General features: G+C 32.4%; 1 protein-coding gene across 1 annotated transcript; it reads right to left on the reverse strand.

The window, feature by feature from the left end:
• Positions 1–3,267: 3,267 nt before the first annotated feature.
• Positions 3,268–18,421, reverse strand: LOC148601740 (RNA polymerase II subunit A C-terminal domain phosphatase SSU72-like). The gene is made up of 5 exons (XM_088554929.1): positions 18,200–18,421; positions 14,042–14,185; positions 7,717–7,856; positions 6,276–6,394; positions 3,268–5,151 (listed from the first exon to the last, which is right to left on the reverse strand). Exons 1-5 carry the CDS (start codon positions 18,268–18,270, stop codon positions 5,050–5,052), a joined length of 576 nt encoding a protein of 191 aa, XP_088411055.1. The 5' UTR covers positions 18,271–18,421; the 3' UTR covers positions 3,268–5,049.
• Between the last annotated feature and the right edge of the window lie 5,946 nt (positions 18,422–24,367).

Consider the following 24,367-nt stretch of genomic DNA (forward strand, 5'->3'; position numbering starts at 1 on the left):
TCCGAAAAGTATCAATACTTCGTTTCTATCTATTTAAGGAAATCCACAGTTTCGTGCCAGAACTCGGCTCCTGTAATGTTTTTTTTTCTTTAAAAAAATAAGTTTGATCTCGGGCCCGGGCCTCCTGAAAAATCTATTGATAATAACAATTTAATTTAAAATAGTTTTGGACTTCGGATCCTAGACTTCCGTAATTATATTTTACATCTCCCTGAAATACTGCCGGAGAATTAATTACATGTATATGAAGAGTGTCTAAAATTTATAACTTTTACTTCAGAGGTCCAGAAATATTTCCGGATTGTATTAATTAGTAAAACGATTACTTTATAGGTCTCTGAGTATTTCAGGGCATCATATTCAGGAGGATCAGAAATCTAAATTAGGAGATTTGAGGAGCTCCTTATATGTCTTTGGATTGCCTTATATATTATAAAAACTAGACATTGCCCCAAATGGGACTAATACCCCCCCCCCCCACCACTGCAGCCTGTTTAACCCTATACATTTGGAAACCAATGTGGGCACATTTTTATGGAGAATAGACTAAGAACTTTTGACACATTTCTAAAACACCCAAGTGACCGAACCGAAATCAGTACTATTTTTTGTTGACAACACAATAACAGAATATGATTGCAAATTTACATCAAACATAAATTCCTAACAATATGCACACTTCCATATGGTAATCTAACATTCTATTGAGTTTCATTACAATCCTGCAAGTGGTTGGGGAGGAGTTGCGGACAATGCATCAGACAAAGTTTGCTGAAAATGTCTAAATCCATCGGCCTTAATTTCTACAATTTTTGCCAGAACATATGACACTTTCCACATCTCCATGTGGTTATATAACGTCCCACAAAGTTTCATAACGATGCTGCAAACAGCTAAGAAAATGGTTAAGGCAGACAGACGGACAGACAGATAGACAGGTTGAAACATATATACCTCCATAAACTTGGTTTGCAACGGGTATAAAAATTCAAAACCTACATAGCTGGATCTGCAAAATGTATCACCAAACTTTTTTCAAAACTTTTTAACTTCTATACTCACAGCTGTCAAAGAGGGTCTCCAGTCCTACCACAACACTTGTTACTCCCGTAGTGGTATTAATTCAATGCGGATCCTGAAAAATTCGAAAGAGCTTCTGGGGACCCTCAATTCAAGATTATTAACAGAATTTAATAGCATTAAAATCTATAATTTTTCAACACTTTATACTTCTATTCGCCATACTCAGTTAAAATCTCGACTCAAAAACATTACACATCGTTGTTTCTCAAAAAAAAAGGATGGTACACCTAGATACAAATACAGATGCATATATTTCTTAGTTGAGGTTCCTCATACTTTGTAAAAAAAATAATTCCAAATCATTTTCCAACTATACAGAAGAAGATGTTATCAAAATGCTGGAATTTTTCATCGACAAAATATTTGTCCAGTGTGGTGGACGCGTTTTTCAACAAACGGTCGATATTCCAATGGGAACAAATTGTTCTCCTTTACTTGCTGATCTATTTCTTCATTCTTATGAGGCTGGCTTTATAGCTGATCTGATCGGACAGAAAGAACATAGTTTATAGCTAGATCCTTTAATCAAAGTTTCCGCTATAAAGATGACGTATTATCGTTAAACAATCCTTTTCGGGGATTTGATACATCGCATCTACCCCAAAGAACTTGAGATAACGGATACTACAGACACTATGAAGTTAGCCTCATATCTTGATCTACACTTACAGATCGATGGTAAAGGAAAACTACTGACCAAACATGATGATTTTTCATTCGGTATTGTCAACTTTCATCTTTGGCAATATTCCTTCACCACCTGCGTATGGAGTTTTCATATCACAACTCATACGTTATGCCTGAGCCTGCCGTAACTACGCAGACTTTTTGTATCGCGCTAGACTTCTGGAACAGGTTTATGTTGCTACAAGATTGAAATTATCACTACAGAAGTTTTATGTTCGTCATCATGAACTCGTAGATCGTTACGGTGCACCCATCTGCACCATGAAAACTATTTGTGCAACTTGTCAGTTTTCCTTTCCTCATTCATCTTCCCGGACCTGACTTTTTATGAGCAACTCGGCGAGAGATTCTAGAAAAGCAGAGGACGCTTACCCTACCGGTGCACCTGATCCATGCTCCCAGTTTTTAGTGGAGTTCACGTTACTCACCTGCTTTTGTTACTTTGTATGTATTGTTTTAGTTACTTTATGTTCTTTGTTGTGTTTGTTGGTTTTAAATGTCTGGTCCTTGTCCCAGGATTACATTCTTTTAATTTCTGCTAGAATCTTGGTTCCCTTGATTACTCGATTACTCTGTCAAGACAATTGCCCAGTATAAGTACTGGTACATTGTACATTGTATTAACTACTTCAACTAAATATACAGGGATACATATTAAAACAGATTTCATAGGGTGCACTTCTTCTAGACTTAGAACAAACTATCAAAGGTATTTGGGAAATATTTTAACTGATCATATCAAGTAACCTGGTGGAAGACCTCTAACCTAAGACTAAGAAACTTTATTTTAAGGAGGAAACCTATGGTAAAGGACACAACTCTTATGAATCATTGGAATGTTTGTATTTAGCATTTTTATTAATCTCATGTTAGCTTTAATGTGTCTTGGATTGATTTCATTCTGTTTCAATTGAAAGCTTGAAAGACTTTGGTGAAATTTAATATGATACAAACAGATCACTGATTTCCAGAGTTAAGTCCCTTACCCTAGGTCTACCTCCTTAAGTCGGATTTTAGTAAACATAAATATAAGCTCTCTGTAGACCTCTGACCTACAATAAATATAAAGCCACACTATGTTTCTCTTCTCAAACTAGATGAACAACCTCAAAACTTCAAACCAATTTCCCTTATGGAATTTGTAAACAGAAATTTGATAATTATAATTATGAATTGAAATTTTCATTAGTAGGGGCAGCAACATCATGATCCATACTGACATCAAGATCAACCAATACTTGATACTTATGTATTTGTGATTTTTTTCAGAAATTAATGTAAATTTTGGCTATCATAAACAAAAGCATTGAAGAAACCTATTGATCCCCCTTTTTAAACCTTTTCAAAGCTCTCAAAATGTGACACACAATGTTCTGAAAACACTTAAAAATCATTCAATTCCCTTTAAGCTATTTTGTTTTGATTATCTCATAAGTTCATGGAAGAACCCAGGGACAGTGATATCGCATGGCAAGTGAAAAACTTGATGAAAAAAAATCATTTTCCCATGATTTTATTTACATATTCAGACCTAAATTCACAATATAACAAATTAACAACCAACAAATTTCCGTAGTATGGAAATATTTGATTTAAACAAACAGTATACAATGGCATTTACAAAACAAGATTACAAAATACGACAATTGAAAAAAACTACAAAGCACTTGACATAAGAAAGCATAGAAAAAGACACTTTTAGTAAAAAATACTCATAAGGAAACATAACTCTACTGAACCACAACATAATATAGCTGAGTTACCTCCCTTTACAAAAAAAAATTAATGTCACTTCAAAATCTCTATTTAGGGTGCAACTTAATACATATTAATGAGGTCACTGAAAGAGATACTTCAATAAGCAACAATAATGATGAAAAGTACTTCCACTCATTTCAAGCAAATGATTTAATGTTTGTAACCAGTTTCCTTGTCATTAATTTTTTGTAAAATTTTCTTTGATTTCAATGAAATGAACTGATTCTTCTTTAGTAATGCCATGAAAAAAATAGTCCTCAACTCTTGATTGTAAAAATTAAGATTTTAATGTGTTCTCTGAAGCTTGCATGTTAAGATTAAAGATTTTACTGTCTTGAGAGGAGAAATTCTTTCAACCACTCCTTCCTCAGGAAATCAAATGTTTCATAGCTTTGAAACTTAAATACTGAATTAAATGTAAAAACAATACAGTACTGGAATAAAGAAATGCAGTTTGTATTTCACAAATCTTTCCAAATCAAAGAAGAAAAAAAAACTACCACATCATGGACTAACTGTACTGTCAAAAATTTATATATTTCATCTGATATTTGCTTAAATTGTTGAATTTTACATGAATTAAGAAATCCAATGATGTCAAAAGTAATACTTAACTTAAAGCCTGGTTGACATGCACTGTATTTATGCATGTACATGCATGTATTTTTGCATGTGTGTAACTTTACAACTGTGTATATATAATTATCTTTTTGCAAAACATGTATGTGAATTTACAAAATACATAAACATTTGCTGGTATTGTTGTGCAAATCAATAATTCAACAAGGAGTAAAAAGCATTCAGAACTGATTATACACAATCTAGATGCTTACTAATCCAAAAATATATGGAAAAATTGTACATTTAAATGGGGCCAAAGACGAAAAAACAAAGAAGGATATTAATGATATTATACAAATGATACTATTGATTAAGAACTCTACAAACATTTAAATCTTTTTACAAAATATGAAAAAAATTATAACAAGCACTTTGACAGGGAAAAAATGTGTGTTCATGCCAACCCAAGTCTATGAAAATTAAATTCCACATATTTATGTCATTGTTCCATATAAGCTTATACAAAATCGCCATGGTTACCCAAATAGAAACAATCAATTACAAAGACTTATTATGAATCAAATTACTCCGAACTCTCTCCATTAAAAGTTGCTGTTAAAATGCTCAAAGTGAAATTAAATACATATTTTACTTTGAAATCTGACTTTGTCAAAGTCCCATAACTCATGCCTAATTTCTTATACTTTAGTAGTGATTATATGAGATTATCGAATGATCTAGTGTAAAACCGTCCTACATATTTCAGTAAAATATTACCACTCGTGTCAAAGGAGTTGCAACCACGAAGTACCTGTGACAGACAGACAGACAGACAGACAGATAACCTTATAGAGGAAATTTCATAAACAGACTCACAAAATTACACTAGTAAATCCAATGCCCGAATGAGCTGAAAATTGTTTGAAAGCACATGGTAGGTGAACTCATATAAGATGATCCTCAATAAAAATTGACTGTATGTAGGATTGTACGCTTCACTCGGGGCTCAAAGTCTTGAAGAATTTCATCAATGTCGTTGTCGAGGTCATCTGATTCACAAAGCTGCAAAGTAAGGTTAATTAAATATAACCATGTAATTCAACAGATCATAACAAAATTCACCATTCAAGTAATACTTCTAAGAGATCCTAAATGATTACAAATAATAACATTAAACACCCTATAAACCTGTTAATTTTCACAGTTCCTAATTTTCATGGATTCTGTGAAGTAGACATATTGGCGGGTATCAATTTTTGTGGTTAAAAAAAATATGGTTAGCTATATAAAGTGCTTAAAATCAATTTTGCAAGTGCTATTTTTCACACTTTTCCGTAAAAAAAATAGCGAATATTAGTAAACCACGAAAATTAATAGCTTTATATTACTGCATGTAGGTCAAGAATAGCAACAAACTCTGGGTATTTCTTGGATATAAACTATCCAATATTTAGCCTCTATACATTGTTACTATAAAACTTAAAATCATGTCCTTCAAGAAATGAATGTTACATTCTGGACACAATTTAACAAAGAGCCTTGTCCAGTGCAGCATGATACGGCCGTAGTGGTCAAACCCTTAACAGTTGGGGCAAGTGTGGATTTTGACACACTTAAGCATAGGGACTTACGGTTCATTATGGACACAATAACTGGTTTGGACAAAATATAGCAGTAAATTTGAAAATCAATTAAAAATTTTCAAAATCAGACCAAAAATTAAGTCAATTTTTCTGGGTGTGGCCCCTTTGACCCCCTTATAACTTGTAAACCGTAAAAGATATCTAAAATCTGATTGACAAATGCCATCAGAGATTTTCAAGAAATCCAACACAGAATTTTTCTTTTAAAATCTGACAAAAAATTTAAAAAGTCCATTTCTTGTGGTGTGGCCCATTTGACCACTTATGACTCGAAAATAGTAAGAGATATTTTAAATCTGATTGGCAAATGCAGGCAAGATTTTCATAAGGAATCCAATAAAAAAAATTCTCAAAGTTGGACCAAAAATAAACAAGTTTTCTTGGTATCAGGAAAATGCATGTTTCTGCCCTCCCTTTTTTGGTCCCTAATTTCTGAAAAGTTCAAGTTTTTATCCCAAAAAATCAACCCAGTCTGACCATTGCAGAACAATACCATAGACACCCCTATGGTGGCCTCTTCATATCAACAGTTACTTTACTTACGACAGAGACAAGATCACAGATCATGAAAGCCCCTATGGTGGCCTCTTCATGGTTATCCTGTATATCAATGTTAATGATATGCACTGGACTGGGGTCCTCAGACTGCCTGGTTTCTACGTCTGTAATTCATTGATATAATTGGTTCAAGTCACTTTTTCATTTGATAGTTGGTCTTTTGAGATAAAAATTATACACATTGCATGTGAAACTGGCATTTTGAAAGAGTTATCATTCTTGATTTGGTTGGTTTAAGTGAGAGAAGAAAGCATGGTTTTCTCCAAAATACAGAAAAGGACTTCTATTATGTAATAGACCCATAAAAAAATTGTTTGGTGAGTTTTTCTACATCATGAATCACCTCTACCAATGGCAGTGTCTGAAATGTTTATGAGTTAGTATATTTAACCTATAACAGAAAGAGTTGTAGAAAGTGGAAAAGCAATCATAATTTATGTAGTCTACAGGAGATGAGCCTCAGACCATGTATGAAAAACATATATGATACACTACATATTAAAGCAATCAAGACAACTGAATGAATGATGATTTATAAACCACTTTTCTGTCTAAGAATCAGGCAAAATATGTGAAAGGTGTGACACCTGAAGAAAAAAAAACACAGAGATTTCATTGCATGATCTAAGTATTAATACCTCATAATCTCCAAAAATAACCATCAAAGAGCTTTAAAATTTGTCTTCTTAAGATATTGATCCATCGAGTTTAAGTTGAAATGCACTATGAAAAAGGCCAGATACAGCAGTCAAAAAATATCTACACCACAAATGCTTCTGGATGAATTTAAATAGCTTGTCAGTTGTTTTCTAGGTGTACTGAATATATTTTAGGTAAAAAAGAATAAATTGGGAAAAATTATGTGCCAACCATTGCCTGTTTCTTACACACAATGGTACTTAAATTGTGTTACCCAGAATAATATTGTCGATTTCATTAATAATTTATACAGAATGCATTCAGACTAAAATTCTGACATAAAAGAAATTGATACTTAAACGTAGTCCATTAGCATAAGGATACTTTTTTCAAGGTCTCACTAGGGGGCAGATAACTAGTTGAAGAATGCACTGTAAAAATTGACAGTTTTGATTTATAAATTAGTCTGACATTGTCTGGGTACCATGCATTTTCATTGTTGAACATAAAATAACCAATATCTAATAGTTTCAATACTTTCACTCAACTTTGTCCAAAGTACTTATTTCCTTTATAGAACATTGCGTTTATTCCCCTCCCCACTTTTTAAAACCCATTAATTTTCTTGGATTGTTACTAGGTTGATAAGACAGAACCAGATTCAGAGGGCTCTTCTCTGGCTCAAAAGTCATTACATTTGTGGAATTTTGAGTACGAATACACATTTTTTTTTATTATTAGGCTAAACACTCTCTTCCCTAAATGAACTAGCAAAATAAAACCATACCTTCCAGTAACTGATCATAGACTCTCTCTTCACAGGTGATAATGACATCAAATTTATCTTGACATGCCTGGAATCTTTCTGGTTTAGGTTTTATCCTACGATTTCTGTCCAGCATGTGTAGTATACCATTCTGGGTATATCTGTGAGGTTTAGTTAAGGAATATTTCTAACATTTCAATTACATATGTATAAATAACAAGACTTAAATATATATTTACAAAATACATGTAGTCTGTGACCTGAAAGAGAAGAAAAATAATCAATTAGTTTGTTAAGATCTGTAGTGAAAATAATGAAAGTTGTGCGACCTGTTGTGCAGCATGTAAATTTATGGCACCTGTACTGATGCATGTAAGTTCATGTAAACTAAAGTGAAGCATGCAAGTTAATGTGACATGTAGTGAAGCATGTAAGTTTGTGACCTGTTTGAAAGGATCTATATTTATGCAACTTGTATAGATGCATACAAGTTTATTGGACCTGAACAGATGCATACAAGTTTATGTTACCTGTAGTGAAGCATGTGAGTTAATGTGACATGTAATGAAGCATGCAAGTTTGTGACCTGTTTGAAGGGATCTATATTTATGTGACTAGTACTGATGCATGTAAGTTTATGTGACTCGTTGTAATGCATGCAAGTTTATGTGACCTGTTGTAATGAATGCAAGTTTATGAGACCTGTAGTGAATCATGCAATTTCATGTGACCTTTATGAAGGCATCTTTATTCATGCGACTTGTACTGATGCATGTAAATTTATATGACTTGTTAGTTATAATGCATTTAAGTTCGTGACCTGTACTGGTGTGTGTTTATGTGACCAGTACTGGTGTAAGTCTATGTGACCTGTACTGGTGTGTATGTTTATGTGACCTGTGCTGATGCATGCAAGTTAATGTATTGCATGTTAGTTTTTGTGCCCTGTAATGGTGTGTGCATGTTCGTGTGACTTTTTTTTGTTACCTATGTTATGTAGATTCATGTCAGTTTCCGTGACCTGTGCTGATGCATTGTAATTTATTTGATGTGTGCGGAGGTAAGTTTGGGACCCAAAATGTGCTGTTGAATGCGAGTTCATGTGACCTGACATGTGATGATGAATGTAAGTTTATGTGACATGCATATTAGTTTTTCATGCGACATGTTGCAAGGAACATGAGTACGTCAATGTGACCTGTACTGATATATGTTACTTTCTCCAATTGTTGTGAATTAAAGTGGTGCATATAAGTTAGGGATCAATCATTTAATATCTAGAGGGATCCTTTCTTTTTGTTTAAGAAAATTTATATCTAATTTTTTTCAGTGCCAAATGCCTTTTTTTTTAATTTATAAAAAAGAAAATATTTGAACTCAGTTCCTGCCTTTTTCCTTTAAATTTCATCCTAGCCTCATCCTGTATAAAATCAAATAGAAGCTCCCATAATGTGACAATTAGTCATGCACACATTTTTTCAAGCAACTTGTTGCAATGTATGCAAGTTAGCATGATGCTGAAGATCTGTATTATATAGTTCATATGACATTTTGCAGTGCACATTTGCTTTCATAACCTATAGTGCGACATACTAGTGTGTTAATGGGATATGTAGTTGCAAGACATTTATTGAACAATGCTCATTTTTTTTTTGTGATCCACCTGTTGAGGCAAATTCAAGATGTACGTTATTCTTATGAGGGATCTCAAGTGGTGCATGCATATTTGTTTTCAAATGGTGATATGTAGTATAAAAGTTAGTACATGTAAATATAGTAAGCCATATGCAGTTTTATAACACATGTACAAGTTACAGATAATTTACTAATTTACTAGTTTTAGCATGCAGTGTTCATAATATTCTGGCTTGTCGTAGTGTGCTTTGATGAGCTGATAGGTTGTGCCTCCATTGCTGAATCACAGGAACTTTTAAAAGTGATTTAATGCATAATCAAGCAGAATGCTCATTTAAGTATGTGTAAACTTGTCAATAATATGCATATGCCTAACATGGTAAATTTACTGCCTTTCCAGGCACAAAAATGAATGTAATTTTACAAGGTTCTTTACGCTTGGTTTTGATTTTTTAATTTCTATCAATGTCATAAGTCGGTAGAAAGTGAATGTGAAAGTCTTTAGTGTCTGTTATGAATCTTCCTAAGGCCAAGCAGTTTATCTGTTATTTACTCATATCAACTTTGTTGCCTTAAGGCAGTGCAAAAAATATGATTCACAATGTGATATGTTTATTGCTGGACATAAAGTTTGTGTAGTGTTAATGATGTGCAATTACAAAATAGGTTATTAGTACCACTGCTGAGGGAATGTTTCCCCAAGGGTATTAATACCTAGAAGCCATAGTGTTTCTTTTGTATCAACTACCTCTTAATATTTTCACCAGCATCTATGGTGTTTCCCTTGCTTTACTTTTGTTCATTTACATTAAATATTTGTTTTTTGTACAGTGTATTAGAGCATTAATAATTCTTGCTTTCCTTTAAAAAGGCCCGAGTTGATTTCAATGTAAATATTGCCATGCATTTGATTTTTTGAACAAGTGCAAAATTTTATAGGTAGTCTGAGAGATCATACAAACTGATCTGCTTAAATTTGGGAGAAAACAGAACTGCCATGTGCATTAAATTTTTGTATTAATATTATTATTATTAAAATTAATATTTGTATTACTAAAAAATGTTAAATGTAAACATTGCAATTAACCTTCTTTGTTACTTAGTCAAGGGGAGACAATTTTAAAAGAATATACTTTAGAAATAAAAATGCTGATTATGACCTTATGTCCAACTACTATGCATTGATAGTATGACTTCAACACCCTTTTTTTTCATTAGAGTTTAATCAATATTTTGAATTTGAAATACATTTAGTTCAACTGTAGCATAAATAATGCCAAAATCCACCCTTGTTCATTTGCTCAAGTCCCACAAAGCATAAAACAATGACAATTGAGACAGCTTCCCTCCAAAACAGTTTCATTGAAATGTCAAAAATATTCTAATGAAGGACATGTGCAGGGACCTACAGACAGTCCTCCCAATACAGGACCAGCATGATCATAAATACATGTATACAGCAGATTCAGTCTGCTCTCTCAAACTACCCTTCATAGTTAGTATATTTTTGTAGACAATACATTGAAAAATGTCTGCCACTCTCATTTGTAAATAGTTTTTTTTCCATTTATGTGTAATTTGTTGTATGAGTAATCAAAGGAATTAAGATTCTAGTGGAATCTGTGTGCTTAACCTGTTGGCTTTTGTCCTAGTTATGTCATTTTAATTCATTGCTTGCAAAGATTTTTTAATGTTATTGTTTTTTTTTAAACAGTCTAAAAAAAGATTGGTTTATTGCACCAACCTTGACCTACCTTCTGAAACCTGATTGGTGGGTTTCAAATGTAACCATGTAAACTGGAAGAGAACCAACCAATCAGGTTGCTCCATTTCAAATTATCACATTTTTTAAACACATTCATTATCTTCGCAAAACATTTATTAATTGGCATGAGTAACAATATTTTAACTAGATATGAATAACTCCAATCATAACACCGGTACTTTTTTAAACTTAAAAAACATTTAAATGTGATGATTTAAAATGTGCATTTTCTGTAGTCTTTCTAGGCTCATCTGATACCAAAACAACATGTCATCTTCTAAAGTACATCTCAATTCTGTTGCAATGATTTCCATACGACACCAATACAGGATGGCTATCTTGTGGCACTCCTTTGGGTCTTCTCAATGCAGATGAGAGAATGTAAAAAATCAGAATTATACGTTCTTTATATAATTGAGTTTCGATTAACCAAAAGCCTTAGCTTCCTGTTGATTCATATGAAGTCTACTTTGTTTGTGTGTATGGTAGTTTTTCAACTGTAAAAGGACTATAGTTTAAGTCCTCATCAGGCATAAATCCATACAGCAAAATAGCTTTTTGTATATGTGTACTTATAGAAGAGAACTACACAGATGTTACAGCAAATACAATTATGATGCCCAAGGGATGAGGTTGGTTTTCACCTTTATTAAATGGCAATCACTCTAACTATCTATCAGACGATTCACTTGTTGAATTTGATTCTATGTCTAACCTAAGGCATTTGTCTTTACTTGAGGGAAGACCATCTCTATCACCTGAACATCACCATTGTATTCACTGTAATGGATCTATATGATTAATTTGTTTTAAAATACCACAAAAAAGAAGACAGCTATTTGTGCGAATCAGAAGTGATCTTTTTCTATATAAAATCATGGATTTTGATTATATTCTCAAATAAAATTGTCTAAGAGAGAAGAAATAAAAAAAACAGAAAATTTAATAGCTATATGCATATATTCCTGAGAGACACCAATGCTCCTTTTGGATTTCAAAATTTTAAATGGGCTAGGGCTATTTCAGTAAAATTTTCCTGGAGGGGACGGAACGCCACTTGAAAATCTAAACCCTGGTTGGGGGTACTTCTGATATTTTACAAATTGCATTGCTAAAATGAAATTAACTCTCTTGGTGGTAATTAATTATTAATTATGGTGTTTTATCCCCTGCAGGAAAATTTCTCTGGAATAGCCCTTATACAGTCAGTGAGCAGCACCAAATGTTTAAAGTGAATGACTTTCCCTGTACATAAATCTGAGAAAATCCTAAATTTTAAGCAGATATCATCCAATTAAAACAACTTACATTTATGCCTTTGAACAGATATCTTGGTGATATTCAGTGAAACAAAATGGCTCTGATAAAGTACATGGTACATCATGTACCAGGTATGCCTATCCCTTTTTTTTGCTCTGAACTGAAAATTTGAAAATAGGAAGCATCCTATATTCATAAAAAAAAATTACCCCAAAAATTATTTAAAATACCAAAAAGCATTTTTGAGTTTCTAAATCAGGTCTAGATAATAACAAAATGTTACTTCTTAATTTTAAAAGAATACTTCACTAAATTTACAAAATATGACTGTTACAAATATAATTATACATGTATTTATGAGTTCATTAAATGGAGACTAATAATTCAAACAACACACCGAAAGTGTTAATTTTTTTGATTGTAAAATCAAATATTTTGCAGAATGCAGCTTGATACAAACAGAGGTCAAACCTTAAAAGCTGTAGCAAGTATGGACATACTACTCCAGCTTGATACAGCTACAGATCTGGGAAAATTTAAACCTTTTTTTACCCCTAGTTTCTAAATGTTCAAGTCACATCTGCAATATAAATCCAAGCCTTCCCTTCCAGTATAGTTATGTATGTTACAATTCATACCCTTTACTCAAGTAACCAACATCAGGAAAAGGCTCGTTTTTCAAAATTCATTGCAACAGAATATGAAGAGATCTTTGACTGGAGAAAGAATATACAGATAGTTGCTAAAAGGTTCAGTTGAAATGTTTAAATGCAGTTATCATTTTGGCATATTATTAAAATAGTTAATTCAGAAATTCTATAATGAAAAGCCTTATACTGAAACAATGCTACTTTTAATTTATTGCTTGGTGGTACATGTATTCCATTTATTTGCAGATAATCAGACCAAAACCTGGATACAAAGTGATCATTCTTGCCAAGTGCAAATTTCTATATATTCTCATCTCAAAAATGCAACAATCAAAGAAAAAACTAAGACTGGTTATGAGGTCTGAAATGGCTTCTAAACTAGAAATAAAGATGCAAATTTTGTGGGTATTTCACGTGTCAGAATCACCTCCTGTCTGATATTTACATGTATGTACATAAATAGTCAATCTCATGCAATTTCCTGAGCAGATATAGTTGGTACTTAGGGTGGTAGGTGCAACACCTTTCCATAAAAGTTTGGTTAAAAACTGTAAGAGTTTTAACGGACATGTGTAGCATTTACCCACGAAAATACGAACTGTGCCTGCCCAGAAAATGACACAAAAGGGTTTCCTGACAATCTCTGTAAGGTATTTTTTATGCTCGTTAGTAGATAGCATGAAAATGAAATGAATACAAACCATAAACTGGCTGTAAGTATTTTATTTCTGAAAAGAAATCATCAAGAATCATTAGTACAATTCATACAATGAGAATGTTCTGATTTAGAAATTACCTTTTGTTTTAAATTGCCATTGCTCGACATGTAAATGGCATAGTGATTTTCTCATCAACTGAATTTTGACTTACCTTTTTTAATAGACCTAAATTTTTTACATGTAAATAAAAGCTATCTCTTAAAGAGAAGTTTTTCTCTTGAAGACTTAGTCCTGTATTATTTAAATTCACATTTGATACCACCCCAAACCATAAAAAAGCCCAAATTATTGCTTCCAATTAAGAATGAAAGGGATACAACTCAGGGTCTTTCCTTAATAAATCTTTATACATTTCATCGTAAGTGGTGTTAAAATCGTAAATGTTTGGTTTGTCTAGTGCTGGTCCTGGCAACTTCACCTGGTTCCCTGTTCCAAATGATCTGACTCTGTAGCCTCTTTTACTAAAAATAAAAAGAAAGAAAAAGAGATATAGTAAAATATCAAAAGAAAATGTCACAGTATTGGCAAACATAGATTTAACATTCATATCAAAGACGAATATGCCACACATGAGAATCATTATAAGTTTTCACTAACAAATGGCAATAATGTGATAATGCCTAATTTATTAAATGTTTCAAACATTTAGATACATAAAACAATTATTAAGATAAAAATATCTAATTTTCAATTATGAAACTTCCCTCGAGTGACTACTACAAACTGATCTTAAGTTCTGACAGTACTATAAGAAACTGCACTGTGATGTCAAACTATTGAAATATCAATTAAAAATCATCATCACATAGACAAGTATATGCAGGGAACGTTAAAGGTTGTCCTATTGCAGGGGACAAGTGGAACTGAAGTACATTTGTACCATTCAGTCAGGGATCAAATTACAGAATTTTTTCCACTTATCAATTAATGAAAATTTACACTCGCTAAATGTAAGTTTTTTGGGTTATTTCCGCACTTTACCTATATGACATACCGAATTCTACTAGCAAATTTTAGTAAGTGGATATAATTTCTACTAGCAAAATAGAATTTCAACTTGCATTTAGCAAGTATTTCCCCCTTAAATTTGATCAATGTTCAGGCAAGTAAAAGTTTAGTTATTCCTCCTAGGAGGACAACATAATCTAATTTATTATTCAACATTCATTTAATACAGGACACTACATTTCAATTCGGGCAAAAGAATTTTCATCAATTTGCCCGATAGGACATGGGTAATAAGATATACATGTAATAATGTCATACCCTGACATGTACATGTATGTATAAATGCTATGTTTGATAAAAACCTCATGGATTCTTTTTATTTTATACAATACTCAGACAGCATAGAACAATGCCAGGTCCATCAATCAGATGATTGCTTGGGCAGAAACACTGTGTGACACCCACCACTTACCATCCAAACACATCCCCACTACAGTACAGTTCTGATGTGTGCTTTTAAAGTACTACTTCACTTAAAGTACCTCTTTATTTTTTAAGGTGCCATTTTCTCAAAGTACATTGATAATTATTTAATTACTCTTCCATAGTAATACTTGATTGGACCACAATATCCTTAGGTATCAAAATGGCAGAATAGTGATTAATATGGTTTACATGGTATTTAACTATTAAAAACAACCTCTAAACAGTTACTTTTGGGTCATCAAGGTTATAAAAGCAAGTTAGTGCAGGATGTCATGTATGTTAAGCCAAAAAAGTTACATTTTTCAAATTTCAAAGTCATGGATGCTCATCTGTTCCAAGTGTCACTTTTGAATCTAAAAGCTGATAGCACTGGCGGTTTTTGATTCCTGTTAAAATTGTAGCATGAACAAAATTTCAAAGACTATATGATGTTAAATAAAATTGTGATTGTGCATTTTAAATACCATTAAGAACTCCTTTTTTTAATGTGTATAAACTGGAAGTTAATTCATAGTACTGATGCAACTTAACACACATTTACAAATTCTGTTTCATTTCACCTTTTCCTTTAAATTAAAATCTAAAATTTAAAAACACAAGATTTCAAAAACTAGACACTTTTATCGATTTGAATTTTCCCGCCTATTTTACTTGGTTAAAATCACTGCTCTTCACTTCTGTTTATAAATGGCAAAATATTAATGACAGGATAATTTGACTTATAAGTGTGTTAAAATGAAATTATTTAACACATTTTGTACTTCCAGACACATTACTGCAAGAAATTAGTTCACTAAATTTACATTTATTACTTAGTTCCTTTCAAGGGCAAAAAGGAGTCCCTCAAATCTTGAGTTGATATGAAGACTAGATCTTAATTTAATTTGTATAAACAATAGAATATTATTGAGCTGATAAATTGCAAGAAACATAAAAGAGGTACTGAATGATATAAAAAGAATCACATTTGGACTATATTTTTTGTGTAGTGTTCAGAAATAGTAGGGAAGTTCCATTGATAGACCCGTGACATAAGGTATTTTGATCCTGAAGGATCAAAAAGCCAAAAATCTTAACCACTGCAAATTCCTGCTAAAAATGGTGTTGGTACTTTTATTTGCAAACAACAACTCAGCGATAAACAGAAATACCAACTTTTACAGGAGATTTCTACCATAGACTTCGAAAATCCTTGATTCTAAAGAACTATTTCATAACAGACCATAAATGAATTTTTATTTCTTGTTCTTAAATATGGGTCCTCTGTAGAAAATCTGTTTTTTTTTCTCTTTTTTCTTTGTCAAAATGATATATTGGCCTCATATGTCTACCGTCATAAAATTACTGCTCCTACATTTTCTCATTTTGATCAGACCATCGATTACAGGTGCTTCAAGGTTTGATTTTGGTTAGGGCCATAAGGGACAGTATTTGGCCTCTTTGATTTCTGTCCATTATACCATCAGCATGTAACAAATGGCCTTGAAGTCAAGTGCCTTCCCACTCATGTCAATTATCATTAAATGATTTGAAATTCCTTCTCCCATTTCCAAACAGTCTTTAAAGAAGCAGTAACAGCTTGATTAATGACAATGTTGTTGTTATTGTCCAGGTGGCTTGTGGTGCCACTATCTGCATGATATAAGCCTACTTCTGAGAGTTTCTGTTTGTTAGTTATTAAAAAAAAGCCATAATTTGTAGACTCATGCCGGCATAAGAAATATTGACCTTTCAAGGCCGTTTAATTTTCTTGTGTATTATCCTGGTCAGTAAAACACTTTCAGGCAGGATAAATAACCCTTGTATCAAGCGTTCTAATGATCCAGACACTCGAAAGTGAAACTTGGCAATAAAAAAAAAAACGCTTGCTAAAATATGCTGGCATGATGTAGCGTCAACTCGCTAAATTTAAATTCCATTTGCATTTAGCAAGTATTTCCAGTAAAATTCGATCCCTAGGGTGCTTTGTCATAAAACTACTAATTATTACACATGGTCTATGCACCTGACCAGCTTACATAAAGCATTCTCAGAAAATGACTAAGAAACACCCCCCTCCTGAAAAAAAAAACCAAAAAAACAAAAACACAAATTCGGAATTTAAGGCACTTAAATGTAGCTGTCTTGATGTGATTAAAGTTATTCCTCAAGCAAACACAAAAATGCAAAAATTGAAAGAGAAGTAGTTACACTGAAATGAGACTAACTTGTGTAGCGTTTGATAAAAAATACTAAACAGTGACCGGAGAGCTCAACAATAGCTCACACGTTACAGTGGCCACAAAAAGTGGTAATTTTTTAGGTATAAGGCCCCCCATTTTTGCCCCTGACCACTACAGTGCTAATTCTGCCTTTTATATTATACACTTTAGGTACAGGGCCAATCTGTTGCCAATAATTGCAAAAATCCTCATTTTTACACACGAGTGACCCTTCTTGGAACCCCTAACCATTTACTTGCGACTGTTATGAATCTTCATTTGTTTACACCTCTTACAAAGGGTACAAGCTTTGTAAAACACTTTGGACCATATCTTACTACTGGTGAGGCCATATTTGGCAAAAACGACCATTTTTGGGTGACAGACCCATTTTTCTACTCCAGCCAATCCAAGCTCTTACCACCTCCTCAACCATGTGATCCTCTATCTTTAATCTATATATAAAACACCCTGTGATTCTCTGTCTTTAATCTATACATGTATATCACAATCAGCATACTATAATGCAACACATTTGGATAAGTTCACTGTAAAGACATTTTCCCAAAACAATTCAGCGTGGTAAGGCTCAACTTTCTCTATTAGCTACAGTATGCTCATTTACAGTGCAAGGATCCGGGTCCTGTATTTGATTTCCAGCTGGTCCTATTCTAAATTTAACACAGTGCATAGTGATTTAACAGTTATAACACAAATAGGTCTAAATTAGTTTTACTAATCTAACGTCAAATAAAATTATATGAGGTTTGCAGTGACAGTGCAAGATAGACTATTTAACTAGTAAGCAATCAAGGACATGAATAGCAAAACATTATTTACCTAAGAAAACTATGAGCTTCCATGCTTCTATTTTGATTACTGGAACAGACAACAGCTATCCTCAAATCCATGCTTATTTTTTAGATTAAGCACCCTAATGAGCCAATTGGATTATAAAACAACAGATGATTTTGCATTAATGAGAAACAGTAGGTAAAAATCAAATGGCTCAATTAAACAATTGCCATTCGAAAAAGCCGGAAGTGAAGTAAAATTTGAGGTGTAAAATTACGAAATACGACGCGGAACGAATTTTATCATTTTTTGTATGAACCGAAGAACCTTGCGTCAATCTAATCACCACTTAAACAGATTGTTGTCAATATTGCGGTTATAGAATCTATTTTTTGGATTTAGACATTCGGGTAAGTTAAGTATACGCAAAATTAAGACATTCTGCCTTTTTATGTCCGTTAGTTACCTCTATAAAGTTTTAAACGATTTTTATTATTTTTCTCTTTTATTTAGAAACATTAATGATAAATAGCACACAAAGTAATATAAGGTAATTGGTATTCTTGTGTACAAATGTAAATGAGTTTGTTTTTTTATAGTTATCTATACATCTATTTTTGTTTTGTTTTGTTTTGTTATGTTTTTTTTTAAAGGATAATTATTTCTATAAAGATTGTGAGTTTTTCTCTTGATATATATATAAGGAGTCTCTTTCGGAAATGAGTGATTTAAATCATTCCAGCTTTTGAAATAGTAAAAAAAATAACTTTACCACAGCCAGAGAGTGGAAAAGTAGGTTAAATCAAGAATAGGTTGAAGGAGAATCGGTATCTCGTATGAAAATATGAAAATATGAAAATGTGAAAAAGAGGTAAATCTGCCACTGAAATTTAATCGCCGACGATGGTTGGCAAGTGCATTTTTAATCACCGATTTAGAATGAGAAAGATTTTTATGCGTACTCCGGATCCCCAGCGAAATAGTTTGACTATTCCGATCAATATGCTAATTACAAACCTCGAATACTCGTTTTGAAAAGCGCTGTATTATAATCAAAATGCCTAGAGAAATAATTACCCATTTACCACCTCTTTCCGACCCTCCCTAAAAACCAGACCACGAACGTGACGACTGGATCTGTAAATATGCAATCGTATGGCAGAATAGCGGATTTTGGGCTCTGAAAAAAGTCTAACATTCGTGATTTTTTTTTCGTTTAAAAATAAGTGAATAAATTTATGAATTCTTTTTTTCTTGTTTACAAAATATTTATCATCTCTTATAAGTGAGTATATAGGGCCTATCCCGTATACACAATTTATGTTATGTCAATTTTTTAGCAGTGTGGTACAGTCAATATTTTATGATCCATTTACAGAATTGGACCGAATCTACAGAATCTACGTGATTGAAAGTAGTTCTAAAATAGGTATTCTGAGAAATAATTCTGAAAGATTTATGGGTCCGAAAAGTATTTTTGATTGGTCTACCCCAATTATTAAAGTCCGTTGTTTTTTTCAGCTCATCTGTCCTCTAATTGCCATCACTTGGCGTCCGTCGTCATTAACAATTTTTCAAAACTCTTCTCCTCTGACACTACTTGACCGATTGGAATCAAACTTAGTACGTGTGTTTCTTGGGGTATCCTGCATAGAACTGATGTGGCTTTTTTATCCGTCAAAAAACATGGCCGCGTTTACTTAAAATAGAACATAGGGGTCAGACAGTAGTTTTTCGCACATACCTCCGAAACCGTAAGATTTAGGTAAGTTCTAACTGGGTTAAAGTGTTTAGCATGATGAGATGACATTGGTCAAATTTTCGTTTCAATCCATTAAGCTATGTTGAAGTTATTGCCATTTTTAAAAGTTTTTTGCTATTTGTAATGTTATTTCTTCCAAAAATCTCCTCTGACACTACTTGGCCAATTGGAACCAAACTTGGTGTGAATGTTCTGTGGGCTATCATACATAGAATTGATGTGCGGATTTCTGATCCGTTGAATAACATAGACGCCGTTACTAAAAATTGAACATAGATGTCAGAGACTAGTTTTTATATAGCATATATCTCCAAAACCGTTAGGTTCAGCTAAATTCTGACAGGGATGAAAGCATGATGAGATCTATCTGTGGTCAATTTTTTATTATAATATGTTAAGCCATGTTGGAGTTATTGCCCTTTTCCGATTTTTTTTTGTTTTTGTTTTTGTTGTTGTTGTTGGTTTTTTTTTGTTGATATTTTTAGTGTTATTTCTTTTAAAAGTTTTCTCCTCTGACAATACTTGACTAATTGGAACCAAACTTGGTATGAATGTACCTTGGGGTATCCTGCATAGAACTGACGTGGTCATTTTTGATTCGTCGAAAAACATGGCCGCCGTTACTAAAATAGAACTTGAGTCAGACAGTAGTTTTTCGCATATATCTCTAAAACCTTTAAATTTAATCAAACTCTTTCAATTGCTGAATTGATCCTTATTATAAGGCCTTCAAAAGTCTTCAGGGATCAAAGTTGTCAGACGACTTCTTGTAAGAGTTATTGCCTTGAAAGATGAAAAATGACTTTTTTTTGTTTTGTTTTGCTTTGTTTTGTTTTGTTATTTTTTTTCAGTTTTCAGCCAATATCTTGAAAACTATAATAGATAGTAGGAAGCTTTCAATTGTTAAAACGATCCTTATGATAAGCCCTTCCAAAGTCTTCTAGAGTCAAAATTGTTGGACAACTCCTTGTTAAATTTATTGCCCTTGAAAGACAAACTTTACCCAGTCGAGCGATTCAGGCTCCTGTGAGCCTCTTGTTTATCAAAACAAGTTACTTCTTTTCGTCCAGACATGCCCATGGCCATATCTTATATTGAGTTAAGACGTTATAAAGAGTTCGTCGCTTCATGATTAAAATCTTCGTGAGTAGTGGCTGATCCAAGTGGGTACTTATAGGTTGAAACCTCATGTTGGTTGGAAAACTGTGAATTTCGATCGTGCAAAATTTGGACAAAAAAGAACAAGTATGAGCCTGGTACCCCACATTTTTCTTTAAATCCCTCCAGACCAACGATACCGTTTAAAAATATCTTGAGGATCCGTTGAAGTCCACCGAAACAAAGTTGGGCATGTCTTTAACGGATATTAAAACATTATATATGTAAATTCATATTCTTTTCTTGTCATCCATTATCTTTGATTTAGTTTAATTAACGTATCCAAAGTTTGCCACAAGTATCTGTATGTTGATAAGTTGCGACTCTTACCTAACTTACTTAATTTTTGTAATAGCAAATAATTTTTTAGGTAGCAAACATTTTTTTTTGGCCGGGGGGGGGGGAGGGGTATGGGTCGAGCTGGTGTCTTCCTCGAATCCCAACATTGTACATGATACCTATTCCTTGAATGACAACAAAAATATTTGAATAGATGTTTATATTATAACAATAGGTGTTTTTATAACAATTCAAATGTTTTTCTAAGTATTTAACTGTTGAGATTAACTAGTGAAGTTGATAAATGGAACATTTTATTCCTTTTTTATTTGGAAAACAGCAGATTTTTAAAATATGTAAGAATATAATAAAATTTAATTCTTAAAATTTTGTAAAAATATGATAAACTTCCAACATTTTTTTACTTTTATTTTAAGAAATGTATAAATTCTATTCAAGAACATTATTAAAGAAATTCAGAAACTTAACATCAATAAACATTATTTCAAACTCTGAAATTTATATTAATGATTTATTTCATCCTTATTAAACTGAACAAAAACTAGTACTAGTATTCTTACTTAAAGTAGAATGATAGATTGAAATATCTTCAAGTTATTGGACTACAAAAATAATTCAAAAGTCTATTGCGCTGTAAATGTACGCTTTTGTGAAGAAATGCTTAAGTAGAAACAGACAAAAAAAAAAATCAAAACAAAAAAGATTTAACAACTGCAATAACTATCTGAAATATGAACTGAAATAAGTCACCTGTAATTTACATATCTGTTAATTAGTATGAATGTTTTGATAAGCATGCACCTTTTCCTTGAACGCCCACAAAATTTTACAGGTAAATTGCCGGTAGATCAAAGGATGTTGGCATTCGAGGAATAGGCCGTCGGGATCTATTCCCAAATTTGACCTTTTCCCAAATTTTTAAATTTTGTTTGATAATATAAATACGCGCCAGCAATGTGAAAAATACGTGTTTAGCGCAGTTTTATATATGTACATATATAAACTGTTTTTGACTTGTCGTGTAAGTTTTTTTTATTAATTCTTACCCCCATTCCCCTCTCAGGAAATTTAATGGTTGGTGCCTTATTGAATTTTCTGATGACATTTTAAAATCAGTTCAGCTTGATCTTATTTAGCATTTTTTTACTAGATGATATCCTCAGCTGTTAAAATTATGTTAATTCTGTGAAATATATCACACAGATTTTTACAAAATAAGTCTGATGTTCTTAAAATGTTGGAGTTTCTAGTTGACAATATTTCTGTCGAATTCGGAGGTCAGGTGCTTACAAACAGTTAGAATACCAATAAAAACGAACTGCACTACTCTTAGTCGATCGATGTATTTTTATAATCAAATGAAGCTAGATGTCCTTTTTTTTGGCAGAGCTACATGTAATATTGTAAAAAAGAGAAGCGAATAGTTCAATCATTCCCTTTATCCAACGGTTTCCCGTTGTAATGATGGTGTATTTTCTCATTAATTTTTTATCTAACCAAATGCGTGAAGTTGAAATCAAAGAGACAACTACTAAACTTTATTCTGCTTCTTACAACCAAATGACACGTACATGACGCGTTTCATGACAAGGTATGGTGCGCTGCATTATCATATAGTAAAATATATAATTTTTTGATATATATTATTCGATTTTTCTTTTCAAATCTAAAATTATTATTTTATATCAAAAAAATATTTTATACCAAACTTTTGTATGATATCAAATACATTTCTTGGTTTAAAAAATAATCGAATTTCAGTTTTCGATTAAAATTATTATGATGTCAGAAAAGCACTCATGAAAGAGGTACTAAACGGTCCACAAAAGTACCTTTCTTTTTATTTATTACTGTTATTATTACATTTTATCTATAGCGCTTTATCTAAAACCATATTACTCAAAGCGTTTTACATCACATCACATGTTTAAAAATATACATATTAATAAAAATATAATACATTAACACACAAAAATATATCAGAGTAGTAAAACTTGCCTAGTTAATTAGTAAAGTTATTAAATTGCAAATATTTACAAAAACAAGAATATATATAAATGAATCATAGTCAAATTGAGTAAAAATATATTGAATAAATTTGGTAAAAAGTCTAAAATAAGTTTGCTATTTAAAAATTATCAAATAGAAGTTTAAAATTTGAAATCTTATTAAAAAAATTACTATTTCCAATAAATAAAATAACTTTGAAAAGAAATATTAGTACTACTAAAACATACAATGTACACATTATAGAAGATTAAGATATAAGTTTTTAACTTCTTTTTTTTTTAAATAGACACTGATTTTGCACTATGCAGTTCTTTTGGTAATGCATTCCAAAGGGTGGCCGCCGCTTGATCGAATCTTCTATTGCCGTAGGTTTTGGTTAGCACAAAAGGAGTTACAAGCGTTAAGTTGTTTTCAGACCTTAATGGTCTTGATGGCCTGTATAAGTTTATAAGTTCACTTAGATATAGTGGCGCTTCTTGTTTCATGGACTTGAAAACATACAACAGAGTTTTGTATTGCACCCTGTACTGTACTTGCAACCAATGGAGAGACTCAAGTGTCGGAGTATTGTGTTTCGTGTCTCTTTTTTCTTGTTACCACTCGCGCAGCTGAACTCCTTGTAATCTCGGAATGAAACAAGCTGGTAGTCCATAGAGTAATGCGTTGCCATAATCCAATAGAGAGATAATTAATGAACTGACCAAAGTTTTACATGCACCCTCGTTGATGTACGGACGCATGATCTCGACACTGAACTAAGTTGTTGGTGCATTGACAGAGTCTAATCAAAATGAACGCCCAGATTTTTTATACAGTCAGAACTTGTAATGATGATTTCCTTTGAACGTGAGATGACAATACTTCAAATCCTTCACTCGCTGTTTCAGAGCAAAAAGCATCAGTTCTGTTTTGTCCTCGTTCAGTTCAAGCATATTTACACACATCCAGTAACTTATATCGGACAAACAGTCCTCAATTCGTTT

This window comes from Perna viridis, chromosome 12 (assembly GCF_037379345.1).
Source record: "Perna viridis isolate PV_CMFRI_1.1 ecotype Kerala chromosome 12, ASM3737934v1, whole genome shotgun sequence".
NCBI lineage: Eukaryota > Metazoa > Mollusca > Bivalvia > Mytilida > Mytilidae > Perna > Perna viridis.

Excerpts from the sequence above, each read along its gene's own strand:
- LOC148601740 (XM_088554929.1), bottom strand. The coding sequence starts at position 18,270 with ATGGATTTGAGGATAGCTGTTGTCTGTTCCAGTAATCAAAATAGAAGC. Across the intron at positions 7,857-14,041 it reads TTAAGGAAAGACCCTGAGTT|ATATACCCAGAATGGTATAC; the intron begins GTATCCCTTTCA and ends TAAACCTCACAG. Across the intron at positions 5,152-6,275 it reads TCTGTGATCTTGTCTCTGTC|CTTTGTGAATCAGATGACCT; the intron begins GTAAGTAAAGTA and ends CTTACTTTGCAG.